The sequence below is a fragment of the Anomaloglossus baeobatrachus genome, chromosome 12, assembly GCF_048569485.1.
Source record: "Anomaloglossus baeobatrachus isolate aAnoBae1 chromosome 12, aAnoBae1.hap1, whole genome shotgun sequence".
Lineage (NCBI taxonomy): Eukaryota > Metazoa > Chordata > Amphibia > Anura > Aromobatidae > Anomaloglossus > Anomaloglossus baeobatrachus.
Genome location: NC_134364.1, coordinates 41,736,740 through 41,756,080, shown reverse-complemented (window position 1 = coordinate 41,756,080; position 19,341 = coordinate 41,736,740). Strand labels below are relative to the sequence as shown.

The window sequence follows — 19,341 nt, the reverse complement described above, 5'->3', positions numbered from 1 at the left end:
TTCTCCCTATTCCAGTATCCGTTTCTGTGGTATATATTCTGTGTATTTCCATCACAGACAATTATCACATATCTGCTGAATATGCCAACATTTTCTCATATTGGCAGGTCCTTGCACTATTTTTAGAAAGTAGCTTTCCCGATTCCCAATTTACCAAGCGGGGAACGAATCGAAAAATGACCCTGTCACCTTCCATATCTCCCATAGTACAGAATTAGAGATAATAAACTTACACCCCTTACGTCACAAGTGGAGCCTGAGTTGTCGGGCAGCGGTTATTGCTGTCAGCGCAGCCATACACCTGTTCCTTGGATTAGTGGAGATAACAAGCTTTCTGAAGTGTGGACCCTGCGTTGTAGCATCAACCATACGCCACCCAATAACACTTATTGTAATGGGATCATACCATTCGTTTATTTTTACCAAATTGTGCAGTAAAATCTGACTTTATCAATTAGTTACAGAACCGTGGATTAAAAGGATTGTCCGGGAAATCAAGAGGCGACATTCACTGGGTGAAATGTTCTAAAATACAAACATGGATGACTTGTTAAATCTCCTGCTGTCCTGGCTCAATGCTGCGGTGGTCCACGTCTCTTAGTTTTAGTTAATAAAGAAAATAAAGTTATAACCTGTATCACCTATAACAGGACAAGTGAATAATATGATGTTTTTTATTTATTTTAATTTTATAACATTTCCTGAAGTTTGAGTCTTTAAATCTCAGAAAATCCCTTTTTATCTTTTTGAAATATTTTTCGGCTGTATTCACACTGTCCGAATGCAGCCATGAAATCACCACCAATAGTAGACACTGAACACGGTCATTTAATAGCCTGATTATACAGGCCGAATGTACTTCCATGCCCATGCACACAGACCATTGTATGTAGAGACTTGATTAAAGGGAACCTGACACCAGATTTGGCGACTATAAGCTGTGGCCACCACCACTGAGCACTTGTATACGGCATTCCAGAATATTGTATATAAGAGCCCAGGCCACGCAGTAAAACGTAAAAAACACTTTTCTAATGCTCACTTAAGGGACAGTCCGGTACGATGGACATCGCTGCTCTCCGGTCCGGTGCCTCCTCTCTCCAGAAAATGTGCTGCTGAGAACGATTATTTTTCTGGTAGCTTAAAATCATTTCACCTGGTGTAGGAGCATTTTGCTGCCCTGTTTAGACAGCCTGATTGTCTAGAATGATGGTTCTTTTGGAACGCTCTTTCCCCTATAATCAGCCTGTCTAAAAGCAGCATTGGTTATGCAACAGTCGGTAATGTTCCAGAGAAATAACTTTAATTATAATTGCGATTTTTATTTTATAGATTTATTTTTTTCACCCCTATTTCATAATTTATTTTTCTCTTCTTCAGAAAATTTGGTGCCTAATATATTCGTGGAGTTCTTTTTTATCCTGCAATTGCTCACATCCAGGGGGGCATCTGGTACAGAGGACACTAACTGTGAGCTGGATATCCCTCGAATCAAAGGTAAATGACTAATGTATTGAGTACAGTATAATCCGAGGCGTTATATACAAGTATCCTGTATGTGATATATAGTTAAAGGGGGTGTCCAGGCTGTGGACATATTTCTGTCGTCAGTGTATGACTTCTATTCTCCTAATTTCACTAATGTTCTATTGAATCAGACTATGTAGAGTGGGTCTCCTTTGCATGTATTTTCAGCCCTATACCAGAGCAAAGCCTCTCCCCTGATGAATCCTGGCGGAGGAAACGCGTCGGGAGGCTTTATGGCAGGGGTGGGGAACCATTTTACTGCCGGGGGCCATTTGGAATTTTCTACCAAGCTTCGGGGGCCGCACAACATTATCAACTTAAAAATTATCCTGCTATATTTGGACACACCATTAACTCATTGTGGCGGCTGGAGCTTTTTGTTTTTGGTGCGGCTATGATATTAGGCGATATTGATCTTGTTGCTTCTCACAACTGCTTTTCCACATTTGTGTCAGCTGGGACAGCTGTATATACATCACAGGAGATGCTGAGGGCATATACATCACAGGAGATGCTGAGGGCATATACATCACAGGAGATGCTGAGGGCATATACATCACAGGAGATGCTGAGGGCATATACATCACAGGAGACGCTGAGGGCATATACATCACAGGAGACGCTGAGGGCATATACATCACAGGAGACGCTGAGGGCATATACATCACAGGAGACGCTGAGGGCATATACATCACAGGAGACGCTGAGGGCATATACATCACAGGAGACGCTGAGGGCATATACATCACAGGAGACGCTGAGGGCATATACATCACAGGAGACGCTGAGGGCATATACATCACAGGAGACGCTGAGGGCATATACATCACAGGAGACGCTGAGGGCATATACATCACAGGAGACGCTGAGGGCATATACATCACAGGAGACGCTGAGGGCATATACATCACAGGAGACGCTGAGGGCATATACATCACAGGAGACGCTGAGGGCATATACATCACAGGAGACGCTGAGGGCATTTACATCACAGGAGACGCTGAGGGCATTTACATCACAGGAGACGCTGAGGGCATATACATCACAGGAGACGCTGAGGGCATATACATCACAGGAGACGCTGAGGGCATATACATCACAGGAGACGCTGAGGGCATATACATCACAGGAGACGCTGAGGGCATATACATCACAGGAGACGCTGAGGGCATATACATCACAGGAGACGCTGAGGGCATATACATCACAGGAGACGCTGAGGGCATATACATCACAGGAGACGCTGAGGGCATACACATCACTGGGGACGCTGAGGGCATATACATCACTGGGGAGGGCTGGGAGGAATATACGCTGCTGGGAGGACTAGACATTTCTGGGAGGATTATATATCACTTGCAATAGCTGGGAAAAATGTAAGGACATTGCTGGGGGTACAGACATATCAGGGGGAGCACAGGCAGCCCTGGGGAGGCTGCAGGGGCACAGGCAGCAGTGTGGTGGCTGCAGGGACACAGGCAGCAGTGTGAAGGACACAGGAGAGAGACACAGTGGGGGGGGCCAGAGGAGCACAGGCTGCCATGGGGATGCGCGAGGAGCACTGAACGCTGCAGGGGGCACAGGCGGCCATGGGGATGCGCGATGAGCACTGAACGCTGCAGGGGGCACAGGCTGCCATGGGGATGTGTGACGCCCTGGCACAGCCAGGTTGTCACAGAAAGAGTTAATCCTCCTTGGTAATCTGATCTCACACGGTGCAGCATGACAAAGCACAGCCCCCAGTGTAAGGGAAAAGCAGAGGAGAGGGGAGGGGCTGGAGCAGACAGTGTGTGGAGAGGAGACAGGAGAGAAGTCTGGAGTGTAGCTCCCAGGCTGGGAGTGAGGCGTCTCTGAAAGGGCCGGGACAGGCCGTAGTGAGGAAGGGGCCAGAACAGGTAGCCGGAGCCGGGCGGTGGCCCCTCGGTACCTGGGTACCCGGATCACTACAGGGGAGTGTATTCCCCGTCCCCGGCTGAGGAGAAAGAGGAAGAGAGAGGAGAGAAAGGCACTTTGCTGCAGGGAAGGAACAACAAGGGCTGCTGCACCGTGTGTGGGACTCTAACACCCCCGTACCGAAGGCTGCGGACACCAGCAACTCCTAGTTACCAGTGACTCCGTGTGACTTTCTTGTGAGTACACCCGTGCCCTCGGGCACCGCACTGCAGCACTGCGCCCTGCTCCCTGCTTACCCCATCACCGGGCCCCGGGATCACCAACCCCTACCCACGGAGGGGCAACACAACACCTAGCTGCTCCGCTTCACCATCCCCGGGATCCCCGTATTGAGCAGCGGTGGTGCTACACATCACCACAACCGTGGGTGGCGTCACGGACAATATCCCAACACCCAAATACCCCTTTTACTGTGGAGCCTGGGATCACAGACCGGGTCACGCCATCGTGATACCCGCAGAAGTGACTCTGTGGCCCGGATCTGAGTACCCCTGGTCCCCGGGCGACACAGATGCGCGAGGAGCACTGAACGCTGCAGGGGGCACAGGCTGCCATGGGGATGCAAGAGGGGCACAGGACGCTGCAGGGGGCACAGGCTGTCGTGCGGATGTGCAGGGGGACACACAGGCCTTTGGACGCTGGAGGGGCATACAGGCATGGGAGCGCAAAAAAACCTGTCAGATGCTGAGGCTGCAGCTCCTCTTCTGTGAACGAGAGCGAATTGAGCGCCTACTCCACCCACAAAGTATGTCCTCGCGCTAGCATTGGCTTGCGTGAGGACAAAAGCCTCAGAGTTTAAAGGGCCAGCAGCAAGCAAAACGCGGCTGCCGCCGGGGACTGCGGTCTCTGGAATCTGCCTGGGGGCTGCAGAAAAGGTCCCCACCCCTGCTTTATGGTGAAGATTTCTAGGGCTAAGTTATTCGGGGTCAGTTTGGGACTACCCTTGTAAGAGCAGAAGTCAATGGGGATTGAGGATTAAGCATAGTCCACCTCAGGGAAAGAGCTCTGTGCCTACTCATGGACGGCTACCTGATTCCTGAATACCTCTGACCCCATCAATAGACCCGGACCTATGGGTGAGACCAACCCTTTATATCAATTTTTGTGATTGTATTTCTTACCATATGACCACACTGAGTATCTTCTCACTAGGCAAAACGAATCCCCACACTGTCGCTGTGATCATACCGATCTACCTAATCCAAATGACACCACTGTGACTTTTGTTGTTTCTGTATAGGTAGTGATCAATATAATCTTTCTTTGTCGCTCCATTGGGAGACCCAGACAATTGGGTGTATAGCTTCTGCCTCCGGAGGCCACACAAAGTATTACACTCAAAAGTGTAACCCCTCCCCTCTGCCTATACACCCTCCCGTGCATCACGGGCTCCTCAGTTTTATGCTTTGTGTAGAAGGAGGCACACATCCACTCACACATCTCCATTTTAGTCAGCAGCAGCTGCTGATTGTATCGGTTGGAAGAAAAGAGGGCCCCCACGGGGCCCCCGGCATGCTCCCTTCTCACCCCACTAAGTCGGCGGTGCTGTTAAGGTTGAGGTACCCATTGCGGGTACGACGGCCGGAGCCTCATGCCGTGTTTCCTTCTCCATCCCTGAGGGCTCTGGTAGAAGTGGGATCCGAAGCGGTCATCCAGGTTATGGGACCGTGCTCCCTCCGCAGCCCCTAAGGGAATCTGCTGGACAGGAGCTTATCTATCTTCAGGGACAGGGCCCTGCATCCACGAGGTACTCTGTGTCCCCATGGGGACTGTGTATGGAGCGCCTGGTTCCCGGACGCCGCAACTGACTGCTGAATTGTGAAGACCAGGGACTACCGCGCCGACCGCGCCTGCTTGTCGGCCGCGGTATTAAATTTAGTCCCCGGCTTCATCGCGGCCTAGTGGCAAACTCCCGCCCCCGGGCCTGTCTATCAGAGATAGGGGCGGGACAGCCGACCTGACGTCGGATGTGAGGGCCGGGGCATCCTGTGTGCTCCCTCCCCCCTCACTGATCACTGCGGGGACCCCAGATTCCCGCACTTTTCCTGACGCCGCCCACCCCTCCCCTGAGAGCTCCGGCAGCCATCTTTAGGACATTCTGCCGGTGGAGAATCACACAGAACAGCTCTGCAGCTCTGAGAGACCAGGCAGGGAATCTGGAGCACACACACTCCGCTTTTTAGCGGTCGGTAAGCCGCACCGGTCACTCGGTGTTGGTCCCCTTGGGTGCCGGTATAGATACGTGTATATATATATACCTTTCTGTTCGGCCGGGCTGTATACCCTTTTTTCTGTATACCCTCAGTGATCACGCTCCTAGGACACAACAGCATGTCGGTCACAAGGAGCAAGGGCACTAAAGCACAGGGTTTTTTTGCGACATGTACCTCTTGTAGGGCCATGTTACCTGCGGGTTCCACCTACCCTCACTGTGAGCAATGCTCGTCCCCTGTTACGCTTGCTCAGCCGGAGCCTCGGTCACTAGTGGGCCCCTCGGCTCATGTAGACCCCCCTGCTCCCCCTGTCCAGGTGGCAGCGACAGAGTTTGCAGCTTTTGCTGACAAGCTCTCAGAGTCACTTTCACAATCCATGGCTCAGTCTATGGACAAATGGTCTGCCAAGTTGCTGGAAGCCCTGCAGTCCAGACCGGTCCCTACACAGGCCCCGGACCTGGTTAGATCGGCACCTCCAGGTCCCTCTGGGTACACCCCAGCCGGGGTGGGCCCTAGGTCTCACGTGGAGGACTCCTCCACGGACCACAGTCCCAGACCAGCTAAGCGGGCTCGCTTGGAATCTTCCCCGACTTCCTCACGCTGCTCGGGTTCCCAGCTTGCGGACTCTCTGGAGGACGAGGCGGAGGTCGCAGCTCAGGGCTCGGACCCTGATGTTGCTCTCAATCTTGATACACCTGAAGGGGACGCCTTAGTAAATGATCTTATCTCGTCCATCAATCAGGTGTTGGATTTATCTCCGCCGCCTACACCTATAGAGGAGTCGGCCTCTCAGCAGGAGAAACACCAGTTTCGGTTTCCCAAACGTACACGGAGTGCATTTTTCGATCACTCTAACTTCAGAGATGCTGTCCAGAAGCCCAGAGCGGTTCCGGACAAACGCTTTACTAAGCGCCCTACTGACACACGTTACCCCTTCCCCGCTGACGTAGTTAAGGGTTGGGCTCAATGTCCTAAGGTAGATCCCCCAGTCTCCAGATTGGCGGCTAGATCCGTGGTTTCGGTTGCAGATGGCTCATCACTAAAAGATGCCACTGACAGGCAGATAGAACTCCTGGTGAAATCCATCTATGAGGGCACGGGAGCGTCTTTTGCCCCGGCTTTTGCAGCCGTGTGGGCACTCCAAGCTATCTCAGCTTGTCTGGCTGAGATTAATGCGGTCACACGTACGTCTGCTCCGCAAGTTGCATCTTTAACCTCTCAGGCGTCGGCGTTTTCTTCCTACGCCATGAATGCAGTTCTAGACTCTGCTAGCCGTACAGCGGTGGCATCCGCTAATTCTGTGGCAGTCCGCAGAGCCATGTGGCTGCGCGAATGGAAGGCAGACTCGGCTTCCAAGAGGTTCTTAACCGGTTTGCCGTTTTCTGGCGAGAGATTGTTTGGCGAACGATTGCATGAGATTATTAAGGAATCCAAGGGAAAGGACTCCTCCTTGCCCCAGTCCAAACCTAAGAGACCTCAGCAACGAAAAATACAATCGAGGTTTCGGTCCTTTCGTCCCTCCGCCAAGCCACAGTCCTCTTCGTCCAATAGACAGGACAAAGGCCAGAGGAACTCCTATGCGTGGCGGTCTAAGTCACGCCCCCAAAAGACCGCCGGAGGCACTGCTTCCAAGGCGGCCTCCTCATGACTCACGGCATCCCCGAACCGCATCCTAGGTCGGTGGCAGGCTCTCCCGCTTTCGCGACGCCTGGTGGCCACATGTTCAAGACCGATGGGTGAGAGACATCCTGTCTCACAGTTACAGGATAGAGTTCAGCTCTCGTCCTCCGACTCGTTTCTTCAGAACCTCCCCGCCCCCCGCGCGAGCAGACGCACTTTTTCAAGCAGTGGACGCTCTGAAAAAAGAAGGCGTCGTGACCCCCGTTCCCACTCAGGAACAGGGTCGCGGTTTTTACTCTAACTTATTCGTGGTACCAAAGAAAGACTGATCATTCCGTCCCGTTCTGGACCTCAAATTGCTCAACAAACACGTGAGCACCAGACGATTCCGGATGGAATCTCTCCGCTCGGTCATCGCCTCGATGTCACAAGGAGACTTCCTCACATCGATCGACATCAAGGATGCCTATCTCCATGTGCCGATCGCACCAGAACATCAACGCTTTTTGCGTTTCGCCATAGGGGACGAACACCTTCAGTTCGTGGCATTGCCCTTCGGCCTGGCGACAGCCCCACGGGTTTTCACCAAAGTCATGGCATCCGTTGTGGCGGTCCTGCATTCTCAGGGGCACTCGGTGATTCCCTACTTGGACGATCTCCTAGTCAGGGCACCTTCTCGGGCGGCGTGTCAACACAGCCTTACCGTCGCTCTGGAGACCCTCCAGCAGTTCGGGTGGCTCATCAACTTCCCAAAATCCAAGTTGACACCGACCCAATCTCTGACCTATCTAGGGATGGAGTTTCATACACAGTCAGCGGTAGTCAAGCTATCACTAGACAAACAGCTGTCACTGCAGGCAGGGGTGCAATCTCTGATTCAGACTGTCTCACCCCTTGAGACGCCTCATGCACTTCCTGGGGAAGATGGTAGCAGCGATGGAGGCAGTGCCCTTCGCGCAATTCCATCTGCGGCCACTCCAGTGGGACATTCTCCGCAAATGGGACAGGAGGTCGAACTCTCTCGACAGGAACGTCTCTTTCCCTTGCAACAAAGACGTCCCTTCAGTGGTGGCTTCTTCCCACTTCTCTATCACAGGGAAAATCCTTCCTGCCCCCAACCTGGGCTGTGGTCACCACGGACGCGAGCCTGTCAGGGTGGGGAGCGGTGTTCCTCCATCACAGGGCTCAGGGAACCTGGACTCCGATAGTATTCCCTTCAGATCAATGTCCTGGAGATAAGGGCAGTGTATCTGGCCCTACTGGCTTTCCAGCAGTTGCTGGAGGGCAGGCAGATCCGTATCCAGTCGGACAACGCCACTGCCGTCGCATACATCAACCACCAAGGCGGCACGCGGAGTCGTCAAACCTTCCAAGAAGTCCGGCGAATTCTGCAGTGGGTGGAAGCTACAGCATCCACCATCTCCGCAGTTCACATACCGGGCGTAGAAAACTGGGAAGCAGATTTTCTCAGTCGTCAGGGCATGGATGCGGGGGAATGGTCCCTGCACCCAGAGGTGTTTCGAGAGATCTGTCGCCGCTGGGGAACGCCGGACGTCGATCTCATGGCGTCACGGCACAACAACAAGGTCCCGGCCTTCATGGCACGATCTCAAGATCACAGAGCTCTGGCGGCGGACGCATTAGTCCAGGATTGGTCGCAGTTTCGACTGCCTTATGTATTTCCTCCTCTGGCAATGCTGCCCAGAGTACTACGCAAGATCAGGTCCGACTGCCGTCGCGCCATTCTCGTCGCTCCAGACTGGCTGAGGCGGTCATGGTACCCGGATCTGTGGCATCTCACGGTGGGTCAGCCGTGGGCGCTGCCAGACCGCCCAGACTTGCTGTCGCAAGGGCCGTTTTTCCATCTGAATTCTGCGGCCCTCAACCTGACTGTGTGGCCATTGAGTCCTGGCTCCTAGCGTCTTCAGGGCTGTCTCAGGATGTCGTTGCCACTATGAGACAGGCCAGGAAACCGACGTCCGCCAAGATCTATCACAGGACTTGGCGGATTTTCTTGTCCTGGTGTTCTGATAAAGGTTTTACTCCCTGGCCTTTTGCCTTACCCACTTTTCTTTCCTTCCTTCAATCCGGAATGGATAAGGGGTTGTCACTTAGTTCTCTCAAAGGGCAAGTATCGGCGCTCTCAATATTCTTTCAAAAGCGCCTGGCCAAGCTTCCGCAGGTCCGCACGTTCCTGCAGGGAGTTTGCCACATAGTCCCACCTTACAAGCACCCGCTTGAACCCTGGGACCTTAACAGGGTGCTAACGGCTCTTCAGAAACCGCCTTTTGAACCGCTGCGTGATATCTCCTTATCACGTCTTTCGCAGAAGGTGGCATTTCTAGTAGCAGTTACTTCACTCCGTAGAGTGTCGGAGCTTGCAGCACTGTCATGCAAAGCCCCCTTCCTGGTTTTTCACCAGGATAAGGTGGTTCTCCGTCCTGTTCCGGAATTTCTCCCTAAGGTGGTATCGCCGTTTCATCTCAATCAGGATATCACCTTACCTTCATTTTGCCCTAATCCAATTTACCGCTTTGAAAAGGATTTGCACTCATTAGATCTAGTGAGAGCACTCCGGTTCTACGTGTCTCGCACAGCGCCCCTGCGTTGTTTAGATGCGCTTTTTGTCCTTGTGGCTGGTCAGCGTAAGGGTTCGCAAGCTTCCAGGTCAACCTTGGCTCGGTGGATCAAGGAACCGATTCTTGAAGCTTACCGTTCTTCGGGGCTTCCGATTCCTTCCGGGCTGAAAGCCCACTCTACCAGAGCCGTAGGGGCGTCCTGGGCATTGCGGCACCGGGCGACGGCTCAGCAGGTGTGTCAGGCAGCTACCTGGTCTAGTCTGCACACTTTCACAAAGCACTATCAAGTGCATGCCTATGCTTCGGCAGATGCCAGTCTAGGTAGGCAGGTCCTTCAGGTGGCGGTGGCCCACCTGTAGGAGGGAGTCGTGTCGGCTCTTGTTATCGAGGTATTCTTTTACCCACCCAGGGACTGCTTTTGGACGTCCCAATTGTCTGGGTCTCCCAATGGAGCGACAAAGAAGAAGGGAATTTTGTTTACTTACCGTAAATTCCTTTTCTTCTAGCTCCTATTGGGAGACCCAGCACCCGCCCCTGTTCCCTTCGGGCTGGTTGTTCTTTTGTGTACACATGTTGTTCATGTTCAATTGTTTCATGGTTTTCAGTTCTCCGAACATCCTTCGGATTGAATTTACCTTTAACCAATTTATAAGTTTCCTCCTTCCTGCTTTTGCACCAAAACTGAGGAGCCCGTGAGGCACGGGAGGGTGTTTAGGCAGAGGGGAGGGGTTACACTTTTGAGTGTAATACTTTGTGTGGCCTCCAGAGGCAGAAGCTATACACCCAATTGTCTGGGTCTCCCAATAGGAGCTAGAAGAAAAGGAATTTACGGTAAGTAAACAAAATTCCCTTCTTTTATGAGATATTAATAATATTTTTGACAAATTATCGCAGCTCATGGTAATCCTATTACGAAATTGAAATCTGACTTTTTTTTTTTTTTTTGCAAATCATGACAACATATGAGGATACAAGTATTCTTCTCAAAAGAAGCACTAACTTCATCTTATCTATTGTATCAATATGGCATAATTAGTAGGTTTGTTCCCACCGGAACACATACAGCTGGTTTCTTTGGCTGTTAAATTTGTCAAATTACGGGACAGTGGATTACTATCACTTGACGTTTATGCCTGATATTCAGAATTTTGTCCTTAGTGACCTGTCAATGCATGACACTGTGAATTAATAGTATTAAACCTCTGGTGTTTAGTGCCACTACCGTCTCTTTAACAGGAGTGGTGTCCGTGATACAGTTGTGTTCACCTGTTGGTCCTTTCTGGACATGAATGTTGTTTTCCTATTGTTTGCACAATTTTTGGGTGATTGCATTGCTACACAATTTTTAATGAATTGAATAAAAGTTATGTATTATAATTTTGCTCTGTAGTTGCTGCTAATAGACATAATGTCCTATTGAGCGAAGCGTAGCAGAATCTAGTCGCCAGCTAGTCATGTAAATACCCACTTGCTGAGAATACGGGGAAATCTTGACAGTGTGCGAATTGCACATTGTCACTATACGGCAATCTGCAGTTACATACAATGACTCCAGAAATTTGTCTAAGGCCTGGAACACCCTGTTGCCATAATTACTGCCGAATTATGCCGTTTTCCCCCCTTCCTGCTATATGTATATGACTCTGCAATATATTTTTCTCTTATTTTTCAGACGCTGTGGAGCAGAAGTATTTTCTGAGTGTACACAATTGTGTGTATTTTGCTGTTCTGGTCCTGGACTTGCAGTTTAAGTATGTTGCTTTATCTGTTCTTTAGCTATAGTTATCTTCTATGTTACATGATAGGATACACTTTCACTGACAGATACTTATTAACCCCTTCAGCCCCGTGCACTTTTCGTTATTGCGTTTTTGTTTTTTGCTCCCCTTCTTCCGAGAGGCGTAACTTTTTTATTTTTCCATCAGTCTTGCCATATGAGAGCTTGTTTTTTGCGGGACGAGTTGTACTTTTAAATGAAACCATAAGTTTTACCATATAGTGTACTGGAAAACGGCAAAAAAGTTACAAGTGCGGAAAAATTGCAAAAAAGTGTGATCGTACAATAGTTTTTGGGATATTTTATTCACTGTGTTCACTATATGGTAAAACTGAGATATCTATGTGATTCCTCAGGTCAGTGCAAGTTTGTAGACACCAAACATGTATAGGTTTACTTGTATCTAAGGGGTTAAAAAAATTCACAAGCTTGTCCAAAAAACGTGGCGCACGTTTTGCGCCATTTTCCAAAACCCGTAGTGTTCTGATTTTTCAAGATCTGAGGCTCAGTGATGGCTTATTTTTTGCGTCTCGACCTGACGTTTTTAACGGTACCATTTTTGCGCAGATGCTACGTTTTGATCGCCTGTTATTGCATTTTGCAAATATGTGTGTATTTTGTATTTTTTTAACCCTTTAATTTTCAATGGGGCGAAAGGGGGGTGATTTTAACTTTTAGGTTTTTTTATTTTTTTTTAAACTTATTTTTTTTTTTTACTTTTTTTTTTTTTATTTTACTAGTCCCCCTAGGGGGCTATAGCGATCAGCAATCCGATCGCTCTGCACTATCTGCAGATCTCAGCTACAGAGCTGAGAACTGCAGATTTGCTGCTTTACTTTCAATGCCGGCTGTATTCCGGCATTGAGAGGAAGTGAGTCATGTTAGCTACAGGCGTCATCACATGACCCTGTGCTACCATGGCAACCACCGAAAATCACGTGATCATGTCACGTGACTTCCGGTGGGGACGGGGTAAGTGACTGTCATGGCGGCGCCCATATACATATCGCTGCCAGATTTTGGCAGCGAAATGTAAGGGGTTAATGGCCACGGGTGGAAGCGATTCCACCCGCGGCTAGCAGGCACACATGTCAGCTGTTGATAACAGCTGATATGTGCGCGGATCGCGGCTGCCTGCCGGCAGCAGGGGGCGGGGCTTACCGGCACATGATCCATGACGTACCCAGTACGTCATGGGTCGTTAAGGGGTTAAAGCTCTTTTCACTATTTCTTTATCGTTCCTATGGGAGACCCAGACCATGGGTGTATTGCTACTGCCCCCCGGAGGACACACAAAGTTACTACACTCAAAACGTGTAGCTCCTCCCTCCTAGCATATACACCCCCTGCTAGCCAGTCCTAGCCAGTTTCATGCTTTGTGTCAGGAGGATCACACACACACATATGCATCCTTTTTTGATTTTTCATTTTTTCTAAAGATTTGTAAGAAAAGCGGGTCCACTGGACTCCCGGCATGTCCCTTCTCACCCCCCTGGCGGCGGTGCTGTTAAGGTTGACTTCAGGGCAGGAGCCCTTCATGCCGCGCTCCTTCACCATCCCTTAGGGGCTCTGGCTTGAAGTTAGAGCCAACACGGTTCTCACTGCCTTGCAGGAGACCGGCCTCCATCCGCAGCCCTTTTGCAGGACCCTGCTGGACGGAGCACTGAACCCCCACCCCACCCAGGGACTGGGCCCTGCGTCTCAAAGCTAAGTATAGAGACGTTATTCAGAGGGTCCTTCTGCAATGTGGGGCACTTTTATTGGGGGGGACAGTGATTTACTTTGATAATGCTGCTTTTTACTGTGTTTCCGGCCGGTTCCACGGTTTTTACTGAGAACCGCGCCGATGATGCCTGATTGTCGGCCGCATGCATAACTCTAGGCCCCGGCTTCAGCCGCGGCCTAGTTTCGTTTCGTTCCCCTGCATGTCAGTCATGCAGGGGGACACTGCAGCGCCGCCCGCCGGCCGCTCTGCACAGGGGAGGACACTCCTTTTTGAGGAGATGATTCCCTCCCCTGTACATCTCCTTAGCCCTCCGATTCCCGCTCCTGGGTTAACCCCCGCCCCCCCCCTCACTCTGGCGCCATTTTCTCAGCGTTCTTTGTGCACTGGTCGGCGCTGGCTGCTCTGCAGTGCAGAGGGAGTGAATATCTGGCTGGGGGTCCAGGCTTGGAATCCGGAGGGCACTCATAATAGCGGCCTGATAAGTCACAACCTCTGGTTGTGCACTTTTATACACTCTCAGGGCATTCTGAAGGAGTTAATTCTTTATTATAGAACCTCCTCCTCAGCAGCATGTCTCAATCTAGGAGCAAAGCTCCAAGGCTGTACACTACATGCTCTGCATGTAAGCTCATATTGCCTGAACCGGCACAGACCCACACTGTAATGGTTCTTATGTGGTGGTGCCTCAGCCTGGAGTCTCCCCAGGCTGAACCCCTGTCTTGGGTATTCTAGACATTCTAGACAGAGCCCCCACCTCTGCAGCATGTCTCACAGAGCGAGGTTGCAGGCTTTTTTTATTATCCACTGCAGGTAGTCTCGTACGGCTGTACCGAGCTCATAACCACTGTGGCCCCTCAGCTTGGAGGCTCATTAATGGTCCCTCCAGCTGCTCCGGTTTCGGTGGCTGACCCCTGGGGGAATCTTATTTCCAGGGGTCGGCTGTCCCGGCATCTGCTGAGCATGCAGCCCCCTTCTCAGGGCGTTTTCTGCTTCAGCTCGCTCAGCAAAGCTCACAAGGGACTCTCCTTCTGGGCTCAGACCCCGTCCTCCTGACAGGGAGACGCAGGGTCCCCTGTCCTCCCCGTCCCGCAGCTCCGATTACGAGCTGACTCACTGGACGAGGAGGATGTCTCTACCAAGGGCTCGGACGCTACTTTATGTACATTGATCCGTCCGTAGGTGACGCAGATGTGAATGATTGGATTGCGTCCATTATCCTTGTACTGGACCTCCAACCGCCTGTATCAGGGGAGTATTCCCCGCTGGCAGAAAGGCATCAGTATACCTTTAACAGGACGAGGAGTGTGTTCCTTAACCACTCCAGTTTTCAGCCCGCTGCGTCCAAGCCCACAGCCTGTCCTGCAGACCCCACAGCGGTGTTCTGCTGCCTGTCTCCCCCTCCCATCAGAGGTGGTCAAGGAGTGTACTCATTCGCCAAGGGTGGCCACTCCGGTGTCTAGACTTTCAGCCCGGATAGTTGTATCAGTGGCTGACGGCACCTCTATAAGGATCCCACGGTACATTAATTTTGTACTGGACCTCAATCCGCCGGAGTTACCTTATCTAGGTGAACACAACGTGTGTTCCTTAACCACTCCAGTTTTCAGGCCCTTGTGACCAGCCCAGGGTCCGCTCTGACAGTCGCTTCCCATGAAGCGTGATTCTGAGGACTGTGTTTCCCCTGTCCACCAATGGTGGTCAAGAAGTGGGCTCATTCACCTCAGGTGGCTCAGCCCGGACCGTTATGTCAGTGGCTGATGGCTCCTCACTTAAGGTTTTGCGGTCCGGCCGGTTGTCCTTTTGGCCAAGTCGGTATGGGGGCGGCAGGAGCTTCGTTCTCCTCAGCTTTACAGCAGTGCGGTTTTTTTGTACCTTCTCTGCTTCTCTGGAGGAGATGCATTCCCTCACAGGGACTCTATGCCCAAAACGGTTGCCTGAACTTCCAGACTTCAGTCTTTTCATCCTATGCCAGGTCTGCCATGCTGGACACCGCACGGCGGTGGTCTTGGCTACTTTCCTCGCTATCCGCAGGCTCCTGTGGCTTCGGAGGGTCCAGTTTCCTCGGAACCAACTGGATGAAATTAAGGAAGCTCTTGGCGGGGAGTGTTCTTCCTTGCCACAAACCTAAACCAGGGAACCTGTCCAGGGCAGGAATCAGTTGAGGTTTCGGTGGTTTCCGTTCCTCCATCTGATCGTCCTCTAGCTCGGCCTAGGTTCATAGAACCAAATGGCTCGAAGCTGCGTCTTCAGAAGACCGCAGATGATGCTGCCACTGAGTCAGCTTCCTCCGAGCTATCTAGCCACGCCAACAACATCCTTGGTCGGTGGCAGGCTCTCTCCACTTGGCGACGTAGGGTTCTAACACGTCTCCGTTCAGTGGGGGCGGGATTATATCTCCCATGGCTACAGGATGGAATTCTGTCCACCCGCCAAACAGATTTTTTCTGTCAACTCCTCCCGGCTCCAAGGCCGCCGCCTTCTCACAGGCCGTGGCATTTCTTGCAGGCCAATGGAGTAATTGTACCGGTTCCCGACTGGGAACGGTTCTGAGATTTTTGCTTAAATCTATTCCTAGTCCCCGAAGAGGGCGGTGCCTTCCGACCTGGATCTTTAGCTTTTCAAGCATAGTCAGGTGTGGCGTTTTCACATGGAGTCTCGGTTTTGTTCCGTGTGTTTTTCACCGGATCAATCAAGAACCCAAGGAGATTCCCTAGCAGCCATCGGCATCAGAGATGCCTATCTGCAGGAGTCAATCGCAGTTTCACACCAGCGTTGACTACGTTTTGACAATCGGAGTGGTCCAATTCGTGGCTCTTCCCTTAGGGTTAGCCACGGCCCCTCGAGTATTCTCATTGGGGCAGCTGTGATTAGGGTCCTGCACCCCTAGGGATTGGCAGTGATCTTTTGCCCTGGACGGCCTTCTTGTCGGGGCTTCATCCAGTGCTGACTCTTAGCAGAGTGCTTCGCTCACTCTCGCCACTCTAACCTATTCGGGTGGCTTGTCTTTCTGTCCAAGTCCACTCTGACTTCGAACCAGAGGTTCTCAGGGACGCAATTCGACCCTCCGCTGGCGGTCGACGTCGTTCTATCAGACACCATATACAGGTGCTGGTCAGACGGTGGCGTCAATGGAAGCGATTCCTTGCCCATCCGCCTTGGGAGCAGTATATCTCCACCGTGGAGCGCAGGGCGCTTGGACTCTGTCCGAATCAGCCCTCTGGATCAATGTGCTGGAAATCAGAGCTGTATTTCTAGCTCTCTAAGCCTTCACCATCTGTTGGCGGCTAGGCACATTCGAGTCCAGTCGGACAACGTCACAGCGTTTTCCTACATCAGCTTCCAGGGCGGGACACTCAGCCGCCTGGCAATCTTGGCGGCTCAACATTCTTCAGTGGACAAGGGACTCCTAGTCCACCGTATCCGCAGCCCACATCCTAGATGTGAAAACTGCGAGGCAGACTATTTCAGCTGTCCAACCGTGGTCCACAATCCTCAGGTTTTGCGGTAGACACACTGGTTCATGTTTGATCCCAGCTTCGTCTCTTTACGTATTTCACCCTCTACCTCTTGTCCAGAGTCCTGCGCAAGATCAGTAAAGGGGGCCGTCGGGTCATTCTCATACTCCAGACTGACCCAGGCAGGCTTGGTACTCTGACCTGCTCCTTCTGTCCGTTGGGTTGCCATGGCATCTTCCGGACCGTTCAGACCTTTTCTCAAAAGGTCCGTTTTTTCCGTCAGAATTCTGGATTCTCAGATTGACGGCGTAGCTCTTGAGTCCTGGATCTTGGCGACTTCTGATATCCTTCCTGAAGTCATCTCCGCTATGACTCGAGCTCCAAAGTGTCCTTTGGCCTTTTTGGCCTTGCCGACCCTCCTGTCCCTTCCACAGTCCGGTCTACAGCTAGGACTATCCCTCATTAAGGGACAGGTCTCGGCTCTGTCAGTATGTGCCAGCGGCGTATCGTCCGGCTGGCTCCGGTGCGCTCCTTTAAGGGCGCATCTCACATCATTCCGCCTTTCCGGCGGCCTATGGAGCCCTGAGACCTTAATCCGGTCCTCCCGGTTCCCGGAAACCCCCCTTTGCGCCTCTTGGGGAGGTTTCTTTGTTTCATCTTTCACAGAAAGTAGTCTTTCTAGTATAATTTCCCGCCAGAGAGTTCTGGCTGCACTCTCTCGGAGTCACCCCCTTTTTTGGTCTTTTGCATCAAGACAAGGTGGTCTTCGTCCGACTCCAGACTTTTTTCCCTAAGGTGGTTACTGCTTCCACCTTATCCGGGGCAATTTTCCTGCCTTCCTTTTGTCCGGCTCCTGTTCATCGCTTGAGGAAGCGTTGCATATCCTGGATCTGGTGCGGGCGCTCCGGATCTATGTGTCTCGCACCGCCGTTATTAGGCGGTGCACCTCTCTCTGGTGCTGACTGCTAGTCAGCGTAGCGGTCTCTCGGCATCTAAGCCGACCCTGGTTCGTTGGCTTAAGTCGGCCATTTCCGAGACCTACAAGTGTACTCAAGTGCCTTCCCCGCCGGGGATCAGAGCACATTTGATCAGACCTGTCGGCGCCTTTTTGGGCTTTCAGGCACCAGGTTACGGCTCAGTAGGTCTGTCAGACTGCAGCTCGAATTAGTCTGCATACTTTTTCGAAGCACTACCCAAGGCATGCTCATGCTTTGGCAGACGCGGGCTTGGGCAGACGCATTTTTCCGGCGTCTGTCGCCCATTTGTGAAGTTAGGTTTGCCTGCTTCTCAGTTGTCTGTTTATTCCCACCCATGGACTGCTTTTGAACGTCCCATGGTCTGGGTCTCCCATAGGAACGATAAAGAAAAAGAGAATTTTGTTACTTACCGTAAATTCTTTTTCTTATAGTTCCGTCATGGGAGACCCAGCACCCTCCCTATTGCCTGTTGGCAGGTTTCTTGTTCCGTGTGTCTTCACCGGCTGTTATTGTTGTAGACAGAGGTTCCGGTTCTTCCGGATTTTACTCTGTCTCTTCTTGTGGGTGGATGTCCTCCTTCAGCTTTTGCACTAAACTGGCTAGGACTGGCTAGCAGGGGGTGTATATGCTAGGAGGGAGGAGCTACACGTTTTGAGTGTAGTAACTTTGTGTGTCCTCCGGGGGGCAGTAGCAATACACCCATGGTCTGGGTCTCCCATGACGAAACTATAAGAAAAAGAATTTACGGTAAGTAACAAAATTCTCTTTTTTTTTTGCTGGCACATTAGGGATTTCTGGTATTTTTAATGAGAAGAATAGTACTATCTATCCCATACTAAGATTCAGGATTCATCATCTGTTCAATTCGATGTCTACATACCTGCCATGGTTGTATTCTAAACAAAAGCTAAAGCAATAGGCAAAGAAAGCGTAAAGCCCGCTTTACACGCTGCAATGTATCTTACGATGTGTCGGCGGGGTCACGTCGTAAGTGACGCACATCCGGCATTGTAAGGTACATTGCAGTGTGTGACAGGTACGTGCGATTGCGATTGAACAGTAAAACGTTCATCGTACGCACATCGTTCATTTCTCTAGAATTGAACGTCAGATTGTTCATCGTACCCGGGGTAGCACACATCGCAGTGTGTGACACCCCAGGAACAATGAACAGATCTTACATGTGTCCTGCGGCTCCCGGCGGGTAATGCGGAAGGAAGGAGGTGGGCGGGATGTTTACGTCCCGCTCAGCTCCGCCCCTCCGCTTCTATTGGCCGGCTGCCGCGTGACGTCGCTGTGACGCCGAACGCCCCTCCCACTCCAGGAAGTGGACGTTCGCCGCCCACAGCGAGGTCGTATGGACGGGTAAGTACGTGTGACGGGGGTTAATCGTTTGTGCGGCACGTTCAACAAATTGAACGTGCCACACATACGATGGGGGCGTTGCAAATCGCTTACGATATCGTATGCAAAATTGCAACGTGTAAAGCAGGCTTAAGATTGGTGTAGGTTCT

General features: G+C 51.4%; 1 protein-coding gene across 1 annotated transcript in view; it reads left to right on the top strand.

The window, feature by feature from the left end:
• CDAN1 (codanin 1) overlaps positions 1-19,341 on the top strand; it is a 207,687-nt gene that overhangs the window by 32,691 nt on the left and 155,655 nt on the right. The window contains exons 5-6 of the mRNA XM_075330481.1: positions 1,381-1,497; positions 11,565-11,643. Of these exons, the coding sequence (XP_075186596.1) occupies positions 1,381-1,497; positions 11,565-11,643 (196 nt within the window). The remainder of the gene's footprint in view (positions 1-1,380; positions 1,498-11,564; positions 11,644-19,341) is intronic.